Source organism: Chrysemys picta, chromosome 2, assembly GCF_011386835.1.
Source record: "Chrysemys picta bellii isolate R12L10 chromosome 2, ASM1138683v2, whole genome shotgun sequence".
NCBI classification, from domain to species: domain Eukaryota; kingdom Metazoa; phylum Chordata; order Testudines; family Emydidae; genus Chrysemys; species Chrysemys picta.
In genome coordinates this window covers 105175185-105199737 of record NC_088792.1, presented here as the reverse complement: position 1 = coordinate 105199737, position 24553 = coordinate 105175185, and the positions used below count along the sequence as shown (strand labels likewise).

At 39.6% G+C, this 24553-nt stretch overlaps 1 protein-coding gene across 21 annotated transcripts in view; it reads left to right on the top strand.

The window, feature by feature from the left end:
• The window catches only part of TNS3 (tensin 3), a 426838-nt gene that overhangs the window by 282214 nt on the left and 120071 nt on the right, over positions 1-24553 (top strand). For 16 of the 21 annotated variants that reach the window (XM_042842646.2, XM_065583894.1, XM_065583893.1 and 13 more), the window contains 5 exons: positions 435-495; positions 644-719; positions 8054-8183; positions 8942-9007; positions 11593-11697. In XM_042842646.2, coding sequence (XP_042698580.2) covers positions 435-495; positions 644-719; positions 8054-8183; positions 8942-9007; positions 11593-11697 — 438 coding nt within the window. The remainder of the gene's footprint in view (positions 1-434; positions 496-643; positions 720-8053; positions 8184-8941; positions 9008-11592; positions 11698-24553) is intronic. The other 5 variants (XM_024099919.3, XM_065583895.1, XM_065583896.1 and 2 more) reach the window with 1 other exon arrangement.

Here is a 24553-nt window from a genome sequence, read left to right as displayed (position 1 = left end):
CCAGTAGGAGATAGGGGATTAGAATTTAAAAAGTGAGCAAAGTGCTACTTTCTCTCATTTTCAAAAGTCTTTCTCCCCACTTTCTCCTCTCCTGGCTATTTTTCCATTGGAAAAAAAAGGTGGAAAGGTTGAAAAAACTATAAACTTTTTTCAGAATGGAAGGGTTTGGTGGGGGGGTTGTTTTTTGTTTTGTTCCATTTTGAAAAAATGGCCTTGAAAACTTTCAACAGAATTAAAATGTCACATCTGTCAAAAATCCATTTTTCCTTAATTATTTTTTCAACAAAATGTCAACCAGTTCTAGCCTTTGCATCCACCTATACCAGGTCTGAAAGTCATCCAGTGTGTCTGTTGTATGTTCAGGAAACTCACTAAAAGTGTATTTTAAAAAAATTACAGAGAATTAACAAAGAATTTGTTGGCTATTTTTGCAGTTTGTCGGCCCTTTCTAAAGATCTACCAGGCTATGCAGCCAGTTCATACATCAGGAATATAGTAAGTCTTAGTTATTTTCATCTCTACGTGAATGTAGTTCTCTATCCTTTCAGTTACAAAAGTTAAACCATCTTTTTTTCATGAGTTTATTGTTTAAAAGCACAACTATTATTTAAATATCTCCCCTTTTCTTCTCTTTCCTGTTAAGTAGTGTAGGGCCAGAAAATCAAAGCAGAATCTGCATTGCTATTGAGCCAGCCCAGCTATTGAAGGGAGATATTATGGTAAGTAATTAATTCTGATTCCACATAATTAATTGTGCCTTCTAGATGGTGATTTAAAAATAAAGACAATCATACATTTTGCACTCTTGTAGAAAGAGAATGAAAAAATTGTCACTGAGGCACGAGTGGGTAGGTAATTAAATTAGTTTTACTCAGCCTCTTGGGTTTTTATGTTAAGCAAGAGTTTGCTTCAAGCAAGAACCATTTTCTACCAACTTCCTCCTGTCATTATAGTGATGCTCAGTATGGTTATGTTTATATTAAGTATTTCCGTTATAAAACACATTCTGGAAAGTTTTTTCACTCAGCCTTAACATTTCCTTTGGCTTGTAATTTGGCAGCAAGGAACTACTTCTTTCATTTTACTTTCAAAGAGTGGTTTGATCAGTGTTCTGTTTTATTTTGGGGTAAGGGAGTAAAGAAGGGTACTGGATAAAAAGCCTTTGGTTTCTGCAGACATACAATATAGAACACCCGCTACATACGATATATACTGTTTGTATGCTAAATATAATTATAGTAAATGTTGCAAAAAATCCATTCTTCACTTACTCACAACTTTCTAAAAATGAGGCAGTTACGCTGAAAAAATGGAGAAAAGAAAAGAAAAGAAAAGAAAAGAAAAGAAAAGAAAAGAAGAAAAAATGGTTGTCATCTCTTCCAAACTTGCTTCATTGTACCTACATGGTGGCAATGTGTGTGTCACAACCAAGTATAATTCTCCCACTGTAAATTTGCCCCACACCCCCAGCACTGCTAGTGTATTTCAGGAATGTTTTCAATTTTCAATGAAATGTTTGAAATGAGATGAACATTTTTTATTTCAGTTTTTTTTTTCTATTTCTCACTTTTTTTAAGTCTTCCCCTCCACCACTTTTTTTTTCCAACAGAAAATATATTTTTAAAAGTCTTATATTAAAGTGCCTCCCACATTTTAGGTACTGGAAGAGTTTCAGAATTAGCAGTAGTACTACTTACCATATGAACCTCAATGCCTGGACATAGGCCACTAGCTTATACACAGAATAACCAACTTCGTTCTGAATTTTCCGGTGTATTGGCTTGTGACACAAACCAGTAACACACTATGTGCACAAGTTTGAGAAATGTTAATCATAATGGAAGCCACTTTATTAGGAAGTCAATGCTTTATTCCATATAGTAGTATTTCCTAAACAAGGCAAGAGCTCAAGGTCTGAATGTTTAGATTTGAATGAGCAAAACCATCAGTGGTTTCAGAAAATGAAATCCATGAGGCTCAGCATCTCTAAGTGTAAGGATTTTAAAAACCAATGGCCCATGAAGTGACTGATTTATTGCATCAGTGGTTTTTACAGAGGATAAAGCTGCAAGATTATACAATGTGCTGTGTATATGTTCTCAAATCAAAGGCTAAGGGCTTGTCTACCCGGGGAGTTATTCATTATTAACTCTCTGTATGGACACTCTAATGGTGAAATTAAATCCCTTATTCCAAATTATCTTAATCCACTTTGGAAGTGGTTTAAAATAAATTATATGATGTACTCTTATTTGGTAATAAGAGCATCCATACAGGGAGTTAATCAGAGACAGCTGATCCACTTTACAGTAACACCCTATTTTATGCCAGATTATACATGTAGAAAAGCCCCAAATCATATATATGATGTTGCTAATCACAGCTGCCAGTTCTGCATACACAGTCACTTTAATGCATGTTTAATTTATGTCTAAGCCCTTTGGGATATCTTGAGTTAGAAAGATGGATTATACAACCATATAGTACTCTATCCCCGTCTATAAAATCTATATGTTAGAGATAGGATGGGCGACATTTATTAGGTCCTCTATTCAGCATCCATCTAGCCAAGACAAGATTTACTTCATAGCATATGATCAACTGTTTTGTGACCCAAAGCATACATCTTCCACCGTTTCCCTTGAGAGACTATTCCAGTCTAAAAGATCTGTGTCTCTCCTGATATTTAGTCTAACTTTCCCTTGGCTGAGTTTCATTCCTATATGAAAAGATGGATATAAATGGATTCTTTGCTAGCTCTTGGCACAATTGCATATGGAAAAAGCTGGGTTTGAGTTGAGAGACTAGATTTAGGAGGTCAGACTAGATGATCTAACAGTGCTTTCTGGCTTTAAAATCTAATACATGAACCTAGGAATTTTGCTTTCAAGTAGATCAATTTCAGGGAATTGTACTTGAGGAAAGAATTTTGATCTTCAAGAATCCCTTTATTCTGCCTTCTGGCTGCTGTCCTTACACCTAAATGCTCGCAGATATGGGTTTATGACACACATTCATATCTGGATTTAGAATACCCCATAGTTTGGGCCTGTTTTGGGTTTTGGGTCTGTAGCAACAAGTGATGGTGGATCTGGAGATGGTCGCAATGAATTGGGAAGGGGTGGGAGGCTGAACATAACAATGATGGCAATATTATGCATACCTGAGAAACCAAGAATAGGGGGGAGGGTTCTCCATAATCCAGGCCCCAATCCTTCAATGAACCCCCTGAGAGTCCTCTGAAGAGGATCTCATTGCAATTGCAGGGCCCAGGCATCCAACATAATGGCTCATCTGTGTAATTTCCCTCTTAGGACACATTAACGCAAATCAGCAGCTACTTCATTAAGATGTGTCTTACTGTGATTTTAATAGAAGATTGAAAAATAATAAGGGACAAAAGGTGGTTGTGTACATGTCAACCTAGAATCTAGAGAAGGAAAAAAAAAGTTAAAAGTAGTTTCAGGTACTATACGTGCCTCTCCACTTCCCTGTCAACTATTGTGGTTTTTACAGACATGTGTTCTTCTTTAAAAAAAAAAAATCATTTTTCTGTCACCACTTTCTGGAGTAGGACCCACACAAACAGGGGGATGCTATCTGGGGTCCCAGCTCAGTAAAGTATTTAAATATGCTTAGATTTAAACATATGAGTAATCTCATTGACTTCAGCATGGTTACCCCCAAGCTTAAGGTTGGGCATATGTTTAACTTTCTTGCTGAACTGTATCCTAAAAATGTGTGGTAGTGTTCTGATCTCAACTACACAGCGATGAATTGGAGTAACTCCACTGAAGTCAACATTTACTCCAAATTTGAATCTCAGTATCTGTGACCAGAATGTAGCCTATAGTACCTTATAAGTAGGCAAAGTATTCCAATTTACTGGTGATCCAAGGTTTTGGATTTCCATCCAACAGAACGAATATTCTGATCAGAATTAAGACCACAGAAAATGAAGAACTTGGAAATATGTAAGTGATTTATGGGGAGGAAGGCGGGGGGGGGACGACAAAAAAAATTGTAAAGGTGTTGATATTATTGAAAATGGGTTCTCTCTCTCCAGTGGCCAGTTAAGTGGGGAGGGTTCTGTACGTGTGCAAAGTCAGACTTCTCAAGGTCTGGAGAATGTCTTGTGCTTTGCAAGTCTTTAACTTTCTGCATCTGCAGAAACTCTCACCCATGACTCATTCATGAAAATGATGTGCCATTTAAAATATTTTCAAGAGAAGGAAAGCCAGTGTCTTCCCCTGTAACTCTTTCAGTATTAACGATCCCCTAAAGTTTAATCCAAAATGAGTTGTATAGTCTCTTGAGGTCTTTTTTTTTCCCTCACAAAGCAAAATTGAATGGAATGATAGTTACAGCTCCAGTCGGACCTTAAACTTGGAGCAGGTCATTTCTGTCTTTTGCATACACTCTCTTGTCAACCATGTCAAACTTTCATCATGTTTTACTATGCTGGGCCAAATCTTGAAGTTCTTCCTTAGGCAAATTATCATCATGTGTAATGGCAGGCTGCCTGAGTAAGGATTACTGGATTTGGCATATAACGAGTAGGCTATTTATTCCTGAGCTCAAGCATCCTGATGGCAACCCTGCCTTATGTTTTGTAGAATCAGAAGACTAGCTGATGGTGCTAGTTTGAGTAAATTATCGCCAGCCACAGGTTGTCTGAAAGTTAAAAGAGGTGTAATAAAGGAACCTCTTGCCTGAAAAGGAGTTTGTGTCCTATGCCCCAATAAATATTCAAGTTGTTAAATAAAATTAAAAAAAATATCTTTCCTAGTCTTTTTAATATGTTCTGGGGAATCTTCTTCCTCTTGGTTTCCTTTTCTCTTTTTATTTATTATCTTTCTAACATAAACATATTTAGCTCTGTTCGCACGAGATTCTCAATGCTCTTCACAAAGATGCATATTTGTGACCTTAAAAGCCTCTCAATGTTCACTGGCAGAGGGCCCACTGTACGATAATTCCTATCTGGCCTGACACACACTCACTGCCCCCAATACAGTGTTGTCATAATATGTATCTAAAAGGTGTCATGGAAGGTATTATATGTAAACTGGTGATACAGTGGCCCCAAAAAACTTTGAGTGATGTATATACAAGTTGGGTACAAAGAGTTATATATGTGTGCTGGAAATATGTTCTTAAAATGTGTTTGGGAGGCAGTGAATACATTGAATCTGCCCTAGACAAAGGAATGTGGAGTTCCCTTTCTGACTGGCTTGATTACAGGTACAGGACAGTGAACGTACATTTACATATAAGATAAACAAAACAAACAAGCTAACAAGCGGCAGATGTGGGCATGCTGGTGGAGTCTGCACCCCAAGAATCTTTCCTGGCTCTTGAGCCAAAGACATTTGATTTTGGGTAATATAAGGGGAGCAAAAAAGACAATGTATTTATCCATCACTTAGGGCAGTGATTCTCAACCAGGGGTATAAGTACCCCGGGGCTATGCAGCGGTCTTCCAAGGGGTACATCAACTCATCCATGGTCACACAGGAAGACTGGCTGAGCCAGGAATTGAATTCAGGTCTCTTTAAGTCCCAGTCCAGTATCCTGTGATCAGTTTGGGCTATGTGGCTTTTGTCTGGTGTCAAGGGACATAGATTTCAAGGAAAATAAGGAAAAGTATTTTAAAAAATTACTAAAAAATTATTGAGATTTTTGTTCATTTGGGGGTTATTGATGGGTGTCCATTAATTCTTTCATGGGACTTTTCCTGTGATTTGGAGTTTTATAAGATGACTTGCTTGAAGTTATTTGCACTGTGATTGCTGTATAAGAAAAATGGATTAGTTGAGAGAATAATTTTAGGACTGTGTGTTCACTCCCTCTTTCTCTTACATAATAAACACATTCAGCCTCCTCGTCTCTGTATAGATTTGAGAGATACATCATTAGACTGTTACAGTACAAACTGCTCCTATAATATCACTCCCAGAGAAGGGTGTCCTTGTGCAATTCAACAATAATGCCAATGAAGACATAGGAGCATAATGGTGTAAAATCTGTGTAAGTGGGAGGAGACCCAGTATATTCATTTGATGCTTTTTAGTTTAATTCATTCAAAAATATACTTAGTTAAACTCTAACAAATATCTCTCACTAGTGTGACTCCATGTCTCAGTATGGGCCTGATCGAAAGCCCATGGATTTCAGTGGGCTTTGGAATTGGTTCATCTTGGCAATTCAGACCTATCTGCCTTCGAAAATCAAAGAGACAAGGTGGGTGCAGTAATATCTTTTATTGGACCAACTTCTGTTACTGAAAGAGACAAGCTTTCAAGCTCTACAGCGAAGAAGAGCTCTGTGGATCTCAAAAGCATGTATCTTTCATTAACAGAAATTGGTCCAATGAAAGATATTACTACACCCACCCATTACTGCACCAAATATCCTGGTACCAACAGCTACACAGTATTTGAAAAGCAAGACATAATAATGCAGAGAGACCAAGCTTATTTTGATGCATCATTGTTTTCCTCCTCCACCTTCTTCCCACATCTAAATAAAATAAAATAAAAATAATTTTAGGTGGATGACTAATCTCCTTAAATGAGAGAGGTGGTGACAGGACTGAAGTTTAGACTGTTTTGCAGGATGGCCCCTGGGGCTGTTGCTGAAGGCACATAGGACTAATGCATGAATAATAAGGAAAGAATGTGCCATTGGTTCAAATAAGTCTTTAAGGGCTATTATCTTTGCTTTTCATCTTTGGAAGGGCAGGAGTCTTCAGATTCAAGAAAGGAAAAACAATAACAAAAGCCTTGTAGTTCACATAGGGGATCTGATTGCTAAATTTGTGTTTGGAAATACTCTATGGGGTGTTTAAACAATTATCTGCTTCCATCCTACCAAATGTAGTAGGTCTTCACTAGCAACATTCACTAGCAACATTAAAGCGCTGCCACGGCAACACTTTAACATGGCTGTGTAGTCGTGACACCAGTGCTATAAAAAAACCACCTCCACGAGGGGAGTAGCTCCCAGCACTGGTGCACTGTCTACACTGCCACTTTACAGTGCTGAAACTGGCAGTGCTTGGGGTGGGGTGTGTTTTTTCACATCCCCGAGCAAGAAAGTTGCAGCGCTGTAAAGTGGCAGTGTAGACAAGGCCTTAATCTAACAGTGAAAGGATAACAATGGAGATGGTGCACAAAAAGATTAAAAATCCTCCTTTGTTCAAGTGACAAAGGTGAGTGACAGCATTTAGTAGCTGTGCTCTGTCATGAGCTACTGTACCAACAAGTTGGCTCAACCTGTGTTTCTTTCCTGCACTCCATCAGCCAAACATGGTCAGTGTTTTTTTACAGGAGAGCATGTACAGTAGGCTGTGACTGTGGACACCTTCCTCCCCATGGACTAACCCAGAAGGCAGTTTTGCTATAACTCTGTTTCCTTCCCTGTGCTTTTTGGCAGATGTACTTACATACACGATCTTCAGCACCATGCTTTGAAGTTCACTTTTAATGTTGTTCCCTGTACATCCAAATGCCGGCAACTGTACTCCTTAGCTCAAAGGAAGGTGCTGCCCTTGGTAGAACAACTAGGAAGATTTTAAAAATAACCCTCGCTTTCATCATGGCAGATTCCAAAGGGACATGGCCTCCTTGCAGATAGGAATTCTTGGTTACAATGGTCTAACTTTAGGTTACCAGAAACAGTTTAGTCAGCTCACTAGCTTACTGCTGAAGTGAAGAAAGCCTCTGTGTGTTCTTCAGTTGCTTTAGATTGAGGATCCGTGCTTTATTTTAAGATGCATTTTGGTGCCTTGCAAAAATACTGATGTAAGCCAGCCTACAAATCTGCCTTTCAGATTTTACTGATCCATTTTTTAAAAAGTAACTTGTTCTGGGCTTGTTCTGGGCTTGTATAATTTTACAATGATTGAGTAAGCTACTTTCCTTGTTTCAGTGTTGGTGGAATCTGCAGTAAATTGCATCACCGTTGGTTTTGTTCAGAGAGCAATATATAAACACAGACAATAGTAAGAATGGACTTATTGGGGGTGTTTCTCTTTTTCTTGTCTGTTCAGCTGAAGTGTTATCACAAAAAATATCGATCGGCCACCCGTGATGTCGTTTTCCGCCTGCAGTTTCACACAGGTGCCGTTCAGGGCTATGGTCTGGTTTTTGGCAAAGAGGACTTGGACAATGCTAACAAAGGTAGGCTTCCTTCTGTGGGGGATGTAGTGGGGAGGAGAGGGGATTCATGATTGTGTATACCGGGATATGTGTGTGTGTGTGTGTCTCTCTCTCTGTTAATGTGTGTTTGTGTTCAAAGTCAGTGTCTTCAACAATGCCTAGTGATATCAGATGCCTCCATTTTGGAAGCTTAATTGGACATTCTACAGGTGCTCATTCAATAGGAAGAAAGGTGTATTCTTAGCTTGTGTGTAGGTGATCAGCACTTCCTGAAAACCAGGCCTCTGTATATCCAAAAATTCAGGAACAAAATCACTAGGCACTTTTAAAAATCCTGGCCTAGGTATCATACTGCTGCTTCCCAAAGTATTATTTTTGGTTTTTTTTGTGTGTGTGTATGTGTGTCTATCTATCTATATTTAGTGGTCAGGATTCTTGTTTTGCTGTTTTTCTGTTTTTTTGTAAGCTATGAAACCACTGCAAATAAAGCACTAGAGCTAGGGTTGTTTTTTGTTTGGCTGGTTTTTGGGGTTTTTTTTGTTTTGTTTCTTTTCTGTGTTCTTGACTGTTCTGGGAAGTAAACCAAACTCTGACTTCCGCTTTTGTAGTCTTTTACTGAGAATGTGGGGGGAGGAGGGAACCTTGCTGTTTTAGAAGGCAGTTGGGGAAAGAGCAAATACACACATTGTATTTATTCTACTGTAAAATCTTGATTTGTGAATGCGTAGCTACTATTCCCTTGGAAATAAACTTGCTGAGATATTTTGTTGTGTTTTCAGATGACCGCTTCCCTGATTATGGGAAAATTGAATTGGTTTTTTCAGGAACCCCAGAGAAAATCCAAGGTAAGCATTCAATATATAGAATGATCTCTGTTTATTTTGGAAGCTGACAAAATTTAAGTGCAGATAGAAAATTAAATTTCATCCCAGAAGGCTGTAGTGCAGAAAGTGTGGAATGTAGTTTACCTTGGAATACAAGAACTTACTAAAATTATTCTGAATTTACACTAGTGTAACTGTGATTGGAATTCGATTACAAAAATATATTGGAGTAGTTGCTGATAACTATTAGAAAACATATAACATATATAGCATACTATTCTACAGATAGCTATGGCATACATAGCATACATAGATTAAGTGACCACAATGTTCTAAAATCACATACTGCCAAGTATTTAAAATAACCCTATTTGAAGAAAAATAATTCCTTCAAAAACCTAATCTAAGCAGTGGTCTATATAAAATGCTACGGGTATTATTCATTGTTATCCCAGGTGCCATACATGAACTCATTTAAACAAGTGACAAACTTTGGACCAATTTCAGACCTGTAACCAAATAGAACTTCATTGTCAGTAGAGCTGCTTGTGTTTATACCAGGTCTGAAGTTGGCTCACAAGTTATATCCTGAACTCGTCCTCAATAATCTAGGATTGTGTCTATAATAATATGGAACTTCCCATATCCAAGATGAAAAAATTATATCATAGAGTTTGTGAACAACTTACTACTACTATGCATTTATTGCTTTTCCAAAGGTAAATATTGATTCTGCCTGAGATGATGAAAAAGAGTTTTTCAAAATATAGTTCTTTCCATGTGCCATAAATAATTTTTTCTGTACTGTTACATATACTGTGTCCTGGAAATCTTCCCTTGCATTTTTCACAGTCTAATTGCTTGGAGACTAGTAGTAGTAGCAGCCAATAAAAAGCTGGCTTCTATCCAATCCAGCGAACGGTTCTGCTTTTGCCTGCTGACAATCCTTAGAAGAAAATTCAATTTTAATAGCTTCTCAAGCTTAATCTATGCTTTTCCTGAATGGTAAAGATCCTGGTTTGCGTGAAGAGTAGCCAGTCTGTCAGACTGAAAAAGGATCAAAATCTGTTCATTATTACTTCTGTTTTTCTGGTATCCTAGAGGATAAATCAGATTTGTATTTTCAGCAGGTGCTCGGAGTTGGAACTTATTTCATAGCTGAGTTATCTTAGTGCAAAAAGGGATAGGGAAAAAGTCTCACTGCTCCATTTTTGAAGAGACTCTAATTTTACAGTTTCTCAGTCTTTGAGAAATTATTTTAAAAATGGAAAATTCCAGCCCTTCATACAGTTAAATAGTAGAAGGCCCACTTCTCAAACTCAGATGACAAACATTAGAAACCTAAATCTGCATGTGGGCACCTAAATATCTGTGTAGGCACCTAAAGCCCCAGTCCTGTGTTGTGAGAGCGTGGCTGGACTGTGGCACTCAACACAGAGCCCGGCTGTTTATTGTGCCCTCAGGATCAGGACCTAAATCAGTACTTACTTGTATATAAATAGTTACTTCGGTGCCTAAATGCAGACTTTTAGTCTCCTCACTTTAGGTACTTTTGTTTGAAAAGTGGGCCTAATAATACCACTTATATAACACTTTGCATCTGTAAAGCATTTTACAAATATTAATTAAATGCCCCTTAGAATGCCACTGTAGGGTAGGTACATAAGGATTGTTGTCCCCTATTCCAGGTGGGAAACTGAGGTAGCAAGTTGCTTATTGTCACAGATTAAGTCAGCATCAGAGCCCAGATTGAAGTCAGGAGTTTTTGATGCTCCTGTCTTGTGCTCATGACACTGGACCACAGCTAAATCCCTCATTGCTACAGTTTCAAATGTATAGATTACATGTTAAGGGTGAAACAAATGTGTGAGTTAACTCCTTGGTTAGTGCTGAAAATTCCATGTATGTCTGGCAGGCGACACTTTCTGTGAGGCCAAATCTTTCATTTCACTGACTTCAGTGTAATGTTAGTGTGTGGGAACAACAGCACATCTGCTACCCTGGAGAAAAAAACAGCCAGAAGTTTAAGATGGAGAAGTCAACTTTGCCTTTGAGCTGTTGCCTTGTTTTCATTGCAGTGCTGGTGTCATTTACACACACTGTTTGTATTTAATAAAACTACTAAATAAACTTTCTCTGATATCAGAATGATAGTGACCCCAACAATAAACATGACCTTACATCATTTCTTCTTTGTGCAGTAGTTGAACTGCTAACTGACAATGGAGATGCTTGTGGTATCATTCTGAGACGTCATTTCAGCTTTGGTCGTACATGGCTACAGAACATTGCATACCCTCTCATTCAGGAGAGTGGGGTGTGTGTGGATGTGCTATTAAGGCAGGGCTACTCTGTAGTCAGAGGCTCCAGTTAAACTCTGTGTTTATTCCTACTGTATTGAAACATTAATATAAGCTTAGTTTCCATAGTCCATTTCAGTGTGGCTGTTGATCTGTCTTTCCCTGTCATTTCTTCCCACACTTCTGAAGATGGGGTTAATGCATTCACTGAAGCAGCACATTGTCAGAGATGGGTCTATGTGTAGATAAAGATGAAAGCAGGAGTACTCCTCCACTTTGTCTCTGACCAAGACTTTACCCTTTCAGGATGTGAACACCTGAAGAATGACCATGGAGTTATAGTTGACTACAATACCTCAGATCCACTAATCCGCTGGGATTCCTATGAAAACATGAGTCCTGATGGTGAAGGTGAGGAAAGCAAGCTTGTCCCCAGGGTTCTATCACAACAAACCAAGATTAAACTGTTAGCAACTATAAAATACTTACTGGGATGAGAGGAAGTAGAGCTCCCTTACATGAACCAGTGCAATTCTACCACTGTGGGAGTTGTTAACTGTTATGTCCCTCTCTATCTAGCCACAGTGGCAGCGTGGCTGTAGGGGGAAGAAAGATCTAATGGTTATAGAAATGGTTAGGATTCTTGCTTTGTGAGGAGAAGCACATTTGGATGTGAGAGAGCTGGTTGGTGTGAATTAGATGGTGGGTAGATGTGGTCTAGAAAGGTTTTTTTTTATTAATCATTGTGTAGCAGCACTACTCACCTGGTAGGCTTGGGGGTGGCAGGGTTGCTGCTGACTCGGTTTCCCTCTCTTGGACTCCCTAACACTTTCAACATAGGCTTTCATGTGTTGAAAAACACCCCTTCTTGGGATCAAAGTTCACAAGGAATCACACAAACTCCCACTCAGCCTTCAAGCTGGCCTACAGCTCTTGGTACAACTCTGAGGACTTGTCTACACTACCCGTCAGATCGACAGGCAGCAATAGATCCAGCGGGCATCGATTTATCGCAACCCTGAAGTTGCGTCTCTTAGATTGACCCCGTATGGTAGTATAGACAAGCCCTTAGTCCTGTCCCTGCTGAAGCTTTCCTCTAGCAGATTTGATCTCCACACCCCGGCTTTCCTAGCTGGCTCCTGCTCCCTGTAGGCTTTTGGTTTTATTTCCATCCCAAAAGGCCTGATTTAGCCACATGACCTGCCTGTCATGTGAAAGTGCACATTTTTTTCACAATCTGAGTGTGTCACAAGTGGATCCATCTCCCCTTAAAAGGCCAGTCATCCTTTTACAAATAGTTTTGCCACTTTCAATCTCAATATATACCTATAGTCACCACATCTTATGGCAAATTCACAGATTTCAGTTAAAGCACTAATGCTACATTGTCTGGAGCTTTGCAGAAGATATGCAAGACTATAAAGTAAGGGGTGCCCAAGTCAATGGAATACAGACAGGCATTTCCCTTGATACAATTATATGTCTTTAAATTGCCAGTGACCCTCTATTCCATAAGTTATCCTTTCTTCCTATTGGTATTTACAGTGCAGTATGGTCTGGGTGAAAGTAGTGTAAAAGCAGCCATCATGATCTCGTTCCCGTTTGCATGGTTCCTTGACTTTGCCTCAGTACATAGCAAAAGAATTAATTGTTCTTGATTTGTGTATTTCTCATGTGAAAGCTCAGAATGTCACACCTGCGTGCACACACACACAAGCCTGACTCTGTTGCAAGTAAAAACATGAGGGGAGCAGATAAGGCCTGAACGAATGCCAACATTTCTGTTTTCACAAAGCTCCCTGAAGAAACAAGGAAGGAGTAAAGCTAGAGCACTATCAGCCAGGATCTGATTCAGCTTGCATCTTTTTTTAATCCTTAAGAATCAGTATTGAGTATAGATTGAGCCTCTGTGTGTGGGGGGGGGGGGAGGGTAAGAGAGATGGGGGTATACAAGAAACTTCAGTTTTCTGTACCACAACACAGTTGCACAACGACACCTCATGATAGTAAGAACTGTTGACCGCAGCTCTCCCATGGGGAACAAGGCAGCAAAAAGGTTGAAAGGCTGAAGCAAGGCCATCGCCTCCCCCTCTCCTCAGCACGGTTCCACCAAGCAGGGTGAGTGGAGGCACTACAGGCAGCCATCTGCTGGATGGCGCTCACCGTGTGTGTACATGCACACACATACTCCACTCATGTGCAAGGAGCAGCATCAGAAAAGATTGTGCTTTACCTGAGGCAAAATCTCCTCCTTGGTGGTCCAGCACTGTGCTGCTCCCTACATTGGGCCATAGTATAAATGCCTTGACCTAGCCCCAAGCAAGCAGTTGAACTGATTCTGTAAATGACTTTCAGTGTTGCGATCAATAAATGAAAACTCATGCATTCCATTATACTGCTAGAGATACCTATACAGGAAGTTACAGAAAAGCAAAGAAATGACTGTGCAGCCAGAACATTGGAGGGGAAGTAGTTCAGATGTAAAGTATATGATACTCACGTCTATATAAGCCTTGTGGGTGGGATATGATCCAGTGGAATAGAATCTGACCTCATGCTATTTGCTGCTGTTAGAAATGCCTTCCACTACTGAATATATTTAGTGTGTAATCGGCTCTATGAGCTAAGATCAAGTGTACTTTAAGAGACTTAGGGAGAGTTCTGCTTTTGTGACAGCAACTTTCTTTAAAGTCTCTTACATCTGATGTTGTTACATGTAGCTTTCTTCAACTAAATTTTTCAGTTCCAATTCAGACTTTTTAGGGCATAGGCTTTTGCCTGCACACATAATTCCCATTGAAATCAACAGGAGCAATATACGTGGCTAGAGGGCAGTAGATGACCTATATATAGTATGCACTCTAACGCCTCCTCGCTTTTTTGTGCATATTAAGAACTGGGGGGTAATGAATTATGATATCAAACCTGCATGACCATTCACAGATACCGCAAGCTTTGTGAAACTGACAGACTTTGTAACTTTTCAGATTCCTTTTTTTAAAAAAAATGAATAATTTGAGATTGAAAGAGACCTGTTTTGTTCTTGTTGACACTTTATGCACAGAGGGATTGCACTCCATAGCGCTGTGTTGTGACTGAAGGTACAAATCTGAGAAAGAGGTGATAAAAAGGAAAAACATTACAGTAAAATGGTACCCAGTTTTTCTGAGTCTCCCATATTGGTTTGAAATAGCTAGATGCAGGGGGCTCACCACTAGTTGCAGAGAGAGAATTGCCTCCTAAATGTTCCTGATCTCCTGGGTGATTAGCAGGGATTCAAGAAATCTGTTTGCCATGGAAAAAACGCAGAAAAATGTAGAATTTGCGTTTTTACAGAGAATCTTTTACATGTTGTGAACAAATGAAAACACATACAGTAGAATGTCGTTTATCTGACCCTCCATTATCCAGCTCTCCATATTAACCAAACCAGCAGCCACCCATGGCTGACAGCAGGTGGGGCTTGGGCGATCAGCCCCACGTAGGGTGACCAGACAGTAAATGTGAAAAATCGGGACAGGGGTTGGAGGGTAATAGGAGCCTATATAAGAAAAAGACCCAAAAATCAGGACTGTCCCTATAAAATCAGGACATCTGGTCACCCTAGCCCCAGGTGGCTGGGGCTCGGGCAGTCAGCCGTGAGAGGCTGGTGGTTCAATTAATATGGAGAGCCGGAGAATAGATGCTTGGATAAATGGGGTTCTACTGTATATCAATAAAACATTGTGTTCAACTGATACCTATATATATAGTGACTAGGGAAACTAAAGTTCAGCGTTTCATTTTAATCGTGGAAAAACTCACATTTTTATGGTTTTTTTAATCAGAGAATTTTCGGGGGGTTATAATAGAAAACTAGAATCCCTGGTGATTAGTGGAGCAGTGTTTACATATGTCTAGAATGGGAGGAGTCTGCAGACAGCTAGTCCCCCATGGCTGTAGTTCCCTTTCTTTTCTCCTTAAAGGTCTAGAATTTTCAGGTAGTTGGGGAAGGAAGAAGTGATTGAAAAACATTTGAATTTCTTCATCTAGACACTTATTTCTCTTAAGAGCCCTTGATGAGCAACTTTATATGCTAGACCATGTTAATACACTTCCTCCATAATGGATATACAACTTTAGAAACAACTTCCTCGTCCCTGATTTTGAGTCAGTATCACATTCCCTCATAACTGGGCAGTACCTTTCCTTGGAGTCTTCTACTATAATGGTTCAAAATATGTGACTGAGAACAGTATTTTGGACTGCAATGATAGAATTCTTGAAGTTGTTTGTGCTGACGTTAGACTGGTAGAGATGGTATCATCTACTGTAAGTTCCTCATTTTGTTCCTGTGGTCTCTACAGGGTTGGGTGTTTATCTTTTCAAACCACGTTTGTTAGAGGAGGAAGGGACCAGCAATGATGATATTGTTAATCATTGTTGCTGTTTTTCAGTTTGAGAACAGCAGCATAGTACAGATACTGTTTGTAGATAGCAGCGAGATGACCAAAATTTACTCATTTCTGGAAAAGACAGCAAAATGTCTATAACAGCTTTGCCACTGTACATTGTATAATGCCCACCAGATTGTAGTGTATTCCATTACCTCTGTTATTTTAATGTTCCCACTCCAGGTGAGTACCATGGCAGTTCAGTAACTTACTCCTTCTCAGGCATCTTTTGCAGTGTTACCCTCATCCACATAAGAATTTCTCTTCTGATTCCTAAGACTTGTTAAACCCTCTTGTGTCTTCTCTCATGCTTAGATTACTCTTTAGGGAAAGGGACTGTTTTTATGCTGTGTTTAAACAGCGCATAACACAATGGGGCCTCAGTCCTAACTGGAGCTTGTAGATACTACTATAATAGAAAATAATAATAATAATAATAATAACAAACCATGATTTGGGATTCCTGGACTATCACCCAGCTTTTTGCCCCTTGAGGCATGCTCTGCAGATTCTTTAGTTCTCGTCTGTCTCCACAACAGCTGTTCTTACCAAAGCAATTTGGGAAATGGTAAGTATTTTCAGCAAAAAAGCTGAAAAGAAATAAACTTTTCTTTCTTTCAAAAAAATTAATGGAAATTTGTCATGCTTTTGAAAAATATTAGCCTCCACTTTTTTCAGTTTTTCATAAAAAATCAGTGAGGAAAATCGTGTTATGAAAAAGGCCATTTTCCATTTTAAAAAAAGTTTAGACGGATTATTTGATCAGCTATATTATTTAATGTTTCAACTCTTGATAGTATGCAGGATTATTATATGACACAATATGCATCAGTGCTAACCAGGAGCTTCCAACTTATGCACTGCAAAGGAGCAAATATTTCTCTTGCTAGTGAATGTAGATAACTCTGAGGACAGCCTGGTTGGCAGTTACATATTAGGGTTGTTCAGGAGTGTGCTTTAATTTGAACAGCGTGACAATCATTCTTGGTTGTATGCTGAGATTGTTTCAGGGATAGAATCACTGCAGCAAGTTGTGAATGATCATGTCTGTCATCCGAAGAAGACTGCATGACGCACAGCAAGAGTGCCCAGTGCGCTTCCTGCACACACACTGTTTAGTTTAGTAGGCAGCAACGCTAGATAGAAAAAAACCATCATGCCCAGCATCAGAGATCATAATAATGGGCCAAATTAATGCCTGGTACAACTTGATTGAAAATGGATTTATGGGAGGACTGAATTTAGTCCATTCTTATTAAATATTTTGTCACTTTTAGTGTTTCATTTATTTAGTAATCCCTCCACAACCTGACAGTTAGCTATCAAAAACCTGTGGGAGAGAAAGAATACACACTTACACTGTAAATTGTCTTAAAATGACATTTTTTTAAACTAAGGAAGCATTGTGCAAGTGTTTCAGCTAGTCAGCACAGTATTAGAATCACTTAAATGTTTTTTCCATCTGATCCCTATTGTTTGCTTCATAGTAAGTGACAAACTGTGATGTTTGCCAGCAGTGCCTGAAAATTGGGGAAAGTCTGGCTCACAAAAGAAGTGGCTTTGGAGGCAAAGGGATGTGTACATTCAAGCCAAACTCCTGCAGGGCACAATCAGTCCAAATTGCCATACCTAAAGTGGTGGGTAACAAAATATCTGGCCTATCCCGAGAATAGTCAGATACCCCGTATTTAGAAATAGCCAAAAGTTTACAAACTTGCTTGTTCCTTCCTTTTCTTTTTTCTGAAGAAAAACATCTGAGAAGTGTTTCCAGGTAAGCAATAACTGGCTTTCTGGAATGCACCCATGTGACATGATTTGATGGGGGTGTTTGACTTTTATTTGAAATTTTTTCTCCTGTTCAACCCAAAGTAAATAGCTGTTGAATGGGGAGCTGCCCTCTCTCGTAGTTAAACACTTGTTTTCCCAGAGGGCCCCTTCAGTATTGCAAAACTCAAGGGCTGAGACAAAACTGCTTGGCTTTGGTGCCTCGAAAGGAATGCAAATGCCTACCAACAAAAACAGTGGGGTCGGTGCCATTTCTGGTAAGTGAAACTGAAGTATAAATTGGTCGTGATCAAATGAACTCCAACTTTGATTCTTGAACTATATACAAAGTTGTTTAAAAGACAGAGAGCGAGAGATTTGGCAGGCAAGAAAAAAAAAGTTTATTTTCATTTGAAAAATGATGTACTACAACAATTCCCTTCCATTCCTGTTTGGCAATGATAATAGAAACACGGAATGATTGGATTTATCAAACAAAACACTGCCAACTTGGAGCATTGTCTTTATATCTGCCTTCAATTGTGCCTCTTTCAGAGGAAACTTTTCTCTTTTAGTGTCATGTGTGGATTTTTATTATTATTATTGAACAGGAGATTGTAATTAAGTTGAAGATAAGTAAATGGAAGTTGGTTTATTTTGGTCTTCAGTAATGTTGAATGTGAAGATATGATTAAGTGTCTTATTTCCACATGTGCTGTGATGGGCAAACTTTGATCCCCATTTCCCCTTCCCCCTTCAACAGTGTCCATCCATATAATTATAGAAACTTGTGGCTTAAATACTCCTGACACTGTTGTGTATCTATGCATTGTGGAAAGTGTACAAGTTCAGGCTGGCATATCTTAGATCTGTATTTGGATAGTTAGACTGACATTGTTCCAATCTGTAATCTGCATGTTACTTGTGATGACTCTCCTTAGAAAAAGAAAGGTTAGTCTCATGGCTAAGCTGTGGACTGGGACTCAGGAAACCTGGGTTCAGCTCCTGGCTCTGTCACAGACATACTGTATCATCCTGGGCAAGTCAATTAGAACCCTAAGGAATATCAAAGGGGTAGCCGTGTTAGTCTGGATCTGAAAAAAGCAACAGAGAGCCCTGTGGTACCTTTAAGACTAACAGATGTATTGGAGCATAAGCTTTCGTGGGTGAATACCCACTTTGTCAGACAATATTCACCCACGAAAGCTTATGCTCCAATTCGTCTGTTAGTCTATAAGGTGCCACAGGACTCTTTGTTGCTTTCAATTAGAAGCAGATTTTTAAGTGCTTAGCACCCACAACTGGGGCCAGATTTTCAGAACTCCTGAACTCCTAATGCTTTTGGCTTGATTTTCAAATGTGTACAATAACATTTTCTGTCTTCTGCCCTTTGTCTGTCTATTTAGATGATTAAGTTTGTCTATTACCATGCATACATTTTACACCGAGCACAATGAGACCCTGATCTTGGTTGGGGCATCTAATTGCTGTCCGACTTAACAATTTATCAGGAAGAGGAAAACTACAAGTGGGAAATTTAAAAAAAGAATTAAAAGGTAACGAATAAGAAAAAAAATGCTTTTGGAATACCTGTTATAAGTAGAAATACATGGGTTCAGCGCTACTATGAAAAAAGTTGTTTGGTTTTAAAAGTATTTGTTTGCTCTGGATTTTTTCCGCCACCCCTAATTTCACCAATTGAAATCAGTCCCTGTTTGGTAATGGGCAAAAGATGTTGTTTTCCAAAGGGTGTATTCACACCTTCTCCAGACCCGCAGAGGAATGTCTTCATTAACTAGAGCTGGGGGAAATTTTTCAGCTAAAACCTTTATGGTGAAAAATGCAGAATCAGCAACACTGAAGCATTTAACCAATTTGTGTCTGTTTTGCTGAATTGTTCATTTAAAAAAAATTCCAAAAAGTCAAAACCTTTCGTTTCAGTCTTTTCTAAATGAAATGTTTTGATTTTTTTCTTTTGTGGTTTGAAACAACTTTTCATTTAGAAATTTCCTGCAATTTTATTAAACAGTTAAAAAAAAAACCCCCAAATGCTGAAAATGTAACCATTACATGGGACCCACCATGTTTAGTTTTTCCTTTTTGGTTAGCTGAAAATGTGGTAAAAGTTTGGTTTCGGTTTGACCACAACAATTTTTTTTAATTGCCAGCAAACAGAAAAATCTGTTATTCGTTACTTTTAACAGCATCAATTTAGAGATTGATGTCCAAATTGACATCTCCCACCTAGGGACAGGAGAATGCCATAGAGCAGGGATAGGCAACCTATGGCACGCGTGCCACCACTGATTTTCAGAGGCACTCACACTGCCCAGGTCCTGGTCACCGGTCCGGGAGGCTCTGCATTTTAATTTAATTTTAAATGAAGCTTCTTAAACATTTTAAAACCCTTATTTACTTTACATACAACAATAGTTTAGTTATATATTATAGACTTATAGAAAGAGACCTTCTAAAAATGTTAAAATGTATTACTGGCACATGAAACCTTAAATTACAGTGAATAAATGAAGACTCGGCACACCACTTCTGAAAGGTTGCCGACCCCTGCCATAGAGAGAGGCTTTTCTTTATCCCATTACATTAAACACAGTGGGGGGCCAAACTCTACAGAGCTACCCCAGTACAGTTTCCATGGGATTCTTGGAGGGAGAGCCAATGATATGTGCCTTTTCCGCATTAAGAGCTATCTGAGTGGCTTTCCCACTGCTTGTTGTTTGTTGTGGAAGTGGACAGGACAATCCAACCTATGTTTGCTTCAGCAGAATATTTAAAACCAAGCAGAAGGAGCAACCTAGTTGAATAGATGCTTGATTGTGCCATATACTTTGGACACACTGCTCAACAGCAGATCACTTGCATAACAGTATTACTGCTGTAACAGTGCCAGATCTTGAACATATAAGTATGGATTGTGCAGATTAAAACTGTCTTGTGGGTGCTTGAACTTTGGCACTTAGTTTTCTATACATTTTAAAGAAATGGTGGGGAAAGGCCAACAAAGAGAAGTAATCAGCTTGTTTCGTTTTCCTTCTTTCTCCATCCCTCTCTGAATGCATGCACTGTGCTCTCCTTTGCATACTGCTTCTTAGTGTGCTCACCACTTCTAGAGGTGGTGCTGGTGGGACTAGAGAATATCATCAATCATGAGGGAATTTAAACAAGAGAAACCGGTTACAACACTTCTTAGATGAAAGTACATGACAATCCCAGAAACACTAGTACAAGTAGGGTTAAAATTAGGGAAGGTTTAAACAGTTAGTTTAAAAAAATACTCCACGAAATCAGAACACATCTGGCTCAAATGTCTTTTTCCCAGCTAACTGAACCTTTAAGGGATAAGCTCGGTTTGACTGAATATCCCTATTTTAGAGCTACTACTGCCCAGTCCCCATCACAAACCAACCTTGCTATTTATGTTTTCCATTGTGCTCATTTCCCCTCTTCTCTGTGCATCTCCATAACTCCCAAAGAGTCCTCCCAACTTTTGATCTCACTAGAGGGCTTTGACTAGTTTCTTTACTGAGCCCCAAGCTGCGACTCCATTTATATTGTTATGGTGGGAGTCCCCAGGTGGTGCTGTTAAACATAGAATTACACATTCTTTTCTCTTAGTGTGCAAGAAGGTTTTGATGGTTGGCAGGACATGCTGAGGAAATAGTTTTGGGTTTCTTGTGCTTAACTGCAGGGGAGAGGGAGCTGTCGGAGTTGTAGGAGTTTGCTGTCTGCCTTGGACACTGATTAGTGTCCATTCTTGAGGCACAGCCTCTCCCTGGGATCTGGGCACTGATGCTGGCTGAGATTGCTGGAAGACTGGATTGCCCTGCATGCATTTCGGCCATCTCATTTCAGGACTATGAACAAAGCAGGCTCCATATCACTGATTTCTCTTGTCCTGGGAAACCAATCTAAAAAGCCCATGACATCTGCTACTGCACAGCAGAGGGGCGATGCTGGTGTAAAAACAGGACCATGGTGTCATCAGTGGGGTCAACAATATTTTCCATGTTTGCATGTTTCCATGCTTGCAAGTGATGTGTAATGCAGTTACAACACCTCTGACTGGCAAACCTCAGATCATGTGAGATTTATAACAGAGCAACCTGCCCACTTGATCCCAGCAGAGAAACAATCAGACTTGCTGGGGAACATCAATGTTAGTTTTTGGCAAGGGGTAGGGAGCAGAATCACAGATATCAGGGAGTAGGAGTCTGAGAGGAGGCCCAGTTGGAGTTTGAAGAGAGGAAAGAAAAGCCTCCTGTCAGAGGCCATGGAAAGAGAGCTGGGGGTCAGAGTTTAAGAAATATGAAGAACTCTTAAACATTCTTTTATACACAAAATGTACAAGACCTTACAAACAGATATAATAAAATAAAATTTTTAAAAAAAGGAAAGGTACATAAGGTTTCGGCCTACAACTATCCTGATAGTGTCCTGTCTAATAAATAGAATTGTGAATCTGAGCTTCAGTTATTTTTCATCTTTAACAAAGTGACTCACACAAGGCCCAGTTGCACCGTGGAATGGAAACACAGGAAGCAGGCACTAAGAAACAAAAGGCTCTTCTTGAAAGGCTGTCTGGCAAGTGTCTACTCCCAGCACCAATTCTCTTTAGAGAACTGTAGAGACTAATAACATAATGATATTTTCCCACTTCACTTGCATGAATTTACTAAGTCCTGTTAATAATAGAGTGGAATATATTAATAAGCCTCCTGAGTGCTACAACTCAGACTTCAGTGTCTCATTTTTTAAGGCAGACCCATTACTAGATCATTAGTCCTGATACTTGTGCAGGGGACTGGACTAGATGACCTCTCGAGGTCCCTTCCAGTTTTATGATTCTATGATTACACTGTATCAGGGGGTAGCCGTGTTAGTCTGTATCTACAAAAACAACAAGGAGTCTGGTGGCACCTTAAAGACTAACAGATTTATTTGGGCATAAGCTTTCGTGAGTAAAAACCTCACTTCTTCGGATGCATCCGAAGAAGTGAGGTTTTTACTCACGAAAGCTTATGCCCAAATAAATCTGTTAGTCTTTAAGGTGCCACCAGACTCCTTGTTGTTTTTATGATTACACTGGACAGTCTATACAGAATACATCTTAGAGATCTATGAATGCCTCATATTAACACTCTATGTCACAACCATTTCTAGGATTAAGGATTATTTAAAGTAAACACCTGTAGACCATCAGATTTTAAGGTCCTTATAGCTAGCCACAGTGGAAAAATATCCATATTAATACTGTTAGCCCTATCCGCAGCCTTTGAGCTAATCAACCATCGGTTTCTGTTTGTTTGTCAATGAGGCCTTGCTTTGGCAAGTGGAGTGGCACTAAACTGAGTCCATTCAATTGTCATTGATCAATCCAAAAGGGTCATCATGGGCTCCTCCACCTTCACCCTCACTCCAACAGCTCTCACTTGTGGAGTCCTAAATGTGCTCCATCCTGTTTGGGAGCTGATGTAAAGCTCTTTGAAGTCAATGGAAAGACTCCTATTGATTTCAGTGGGCTTTGGACCAGGCCATTCATGAATATACTAAACCATCATTAGAGATCATGAGATGGTACTGGCTTCAGTTCTAACAATTTGCTGATGATACCTAGCTCCTCATCTTGTTTTCATCAAACACAGACAATGCAGTCCCTTAGACATGCTTGTGCCCCCCACAAAGCAACCTGTTCAAGTTCAGTCTGGCTAAGACAGAGGTGATGCTGCATTGTCACCTCCAATAAGAAGAGGGAAGTACTTGTAGATCTGGCAAGAACTCTGACTTCCACTCTCATTGTAGGCATCTTCTCTGCGGTTGCCAAAGCAACATGTAGTCTTGGGGTTCTCCTGGATTATTTGCTGTTTCCAGACACCCAAATAGCAGCAATTGTTAGAAATATCTTTTGACTGGTTAGGGACTGCACCCTTTCCTGTCAGACACTTGCCCACTGAGATCCATGCTTTCATCACTTTATCCTATTGATAGAATAATGTAATGCATTTTAGCTGCGATGACTATGGAATCTTCAGATGGTCCAGCACATAGCAGCCCGCTTGTTAGGTATTGCAGAGCAACTAGAGCATGTCACACTAGTTCTTCATACTCTTTATTGGTTCCCCAGCCTATTTCAGATCATCTTCAAGGTCCTATTAATTTCGAAAGTTTGTCCCTCACTCTGGTATCCATCTTGAATTTTTTTTCCTAAAATGGGATGCTCTGTGTGACGGAACTCAGAGTAAAACACTCAGGACCTTGCAGCTGAGTGTTCTTGGTGATAGAAACATGAGTCCCACACTTGTGTTCCTAAATCACTTTTGAAAATTTCACACAATGACCATAACCCCCCAGATTAAATATTTAATCAGTGTAGTACCTTTTTGGATTCCAGAAGATGTATTCAAGCAAATTGAGAGCATCTTCAAGGATTTTCTATAGGATGGTAATGCCATCTTTAAATAAATTTCACATTCCATACTCAAAAGAAAGACTAAGCTTACGAAATTGCCCTTTTGCATACCCATTAGCCTTTATCATAAACAGGGTTTAAATGGTACTGTACATTTGGATGAGCAGCAGCATCATGTTGTCTCTGTGGGTTTAGTTCCTTCTGTTTCTTCACGATCATAATTATAACTAATATTGCAATCAGTCTAAGGCCTGGGCTACACTAGCGGGGGGGTTCGAACTACGATAAGCAACTTCAGCTACGCTATTCGTGTAGCTGAAGTCGAAGTATCTTAGTTCGACTTACCTGGCCATCCTCACGGCGGCGAGTCGACTGCTGCGGCTCCCCCATCGACTCCGCTTACTCCTCCTGCCGAGGTGGAGTACGGGTGTCGATTCGCAGATCAATTTATTGCATCCAGACGAGACGCAATAAATTGATCCCCGATACATCAAACACTTCCCGCCGATCCAGCGGGTAGTACAGACGTACCCTAAATGTCTAACAAGAGAGGCGCCAAGCACCCAATCAAAGATGCAGATGCTGCTGTAGCAACCATGAAAAAAAACCATGCATTCCTAATCTTGGCATTAGGAACAAACAATAG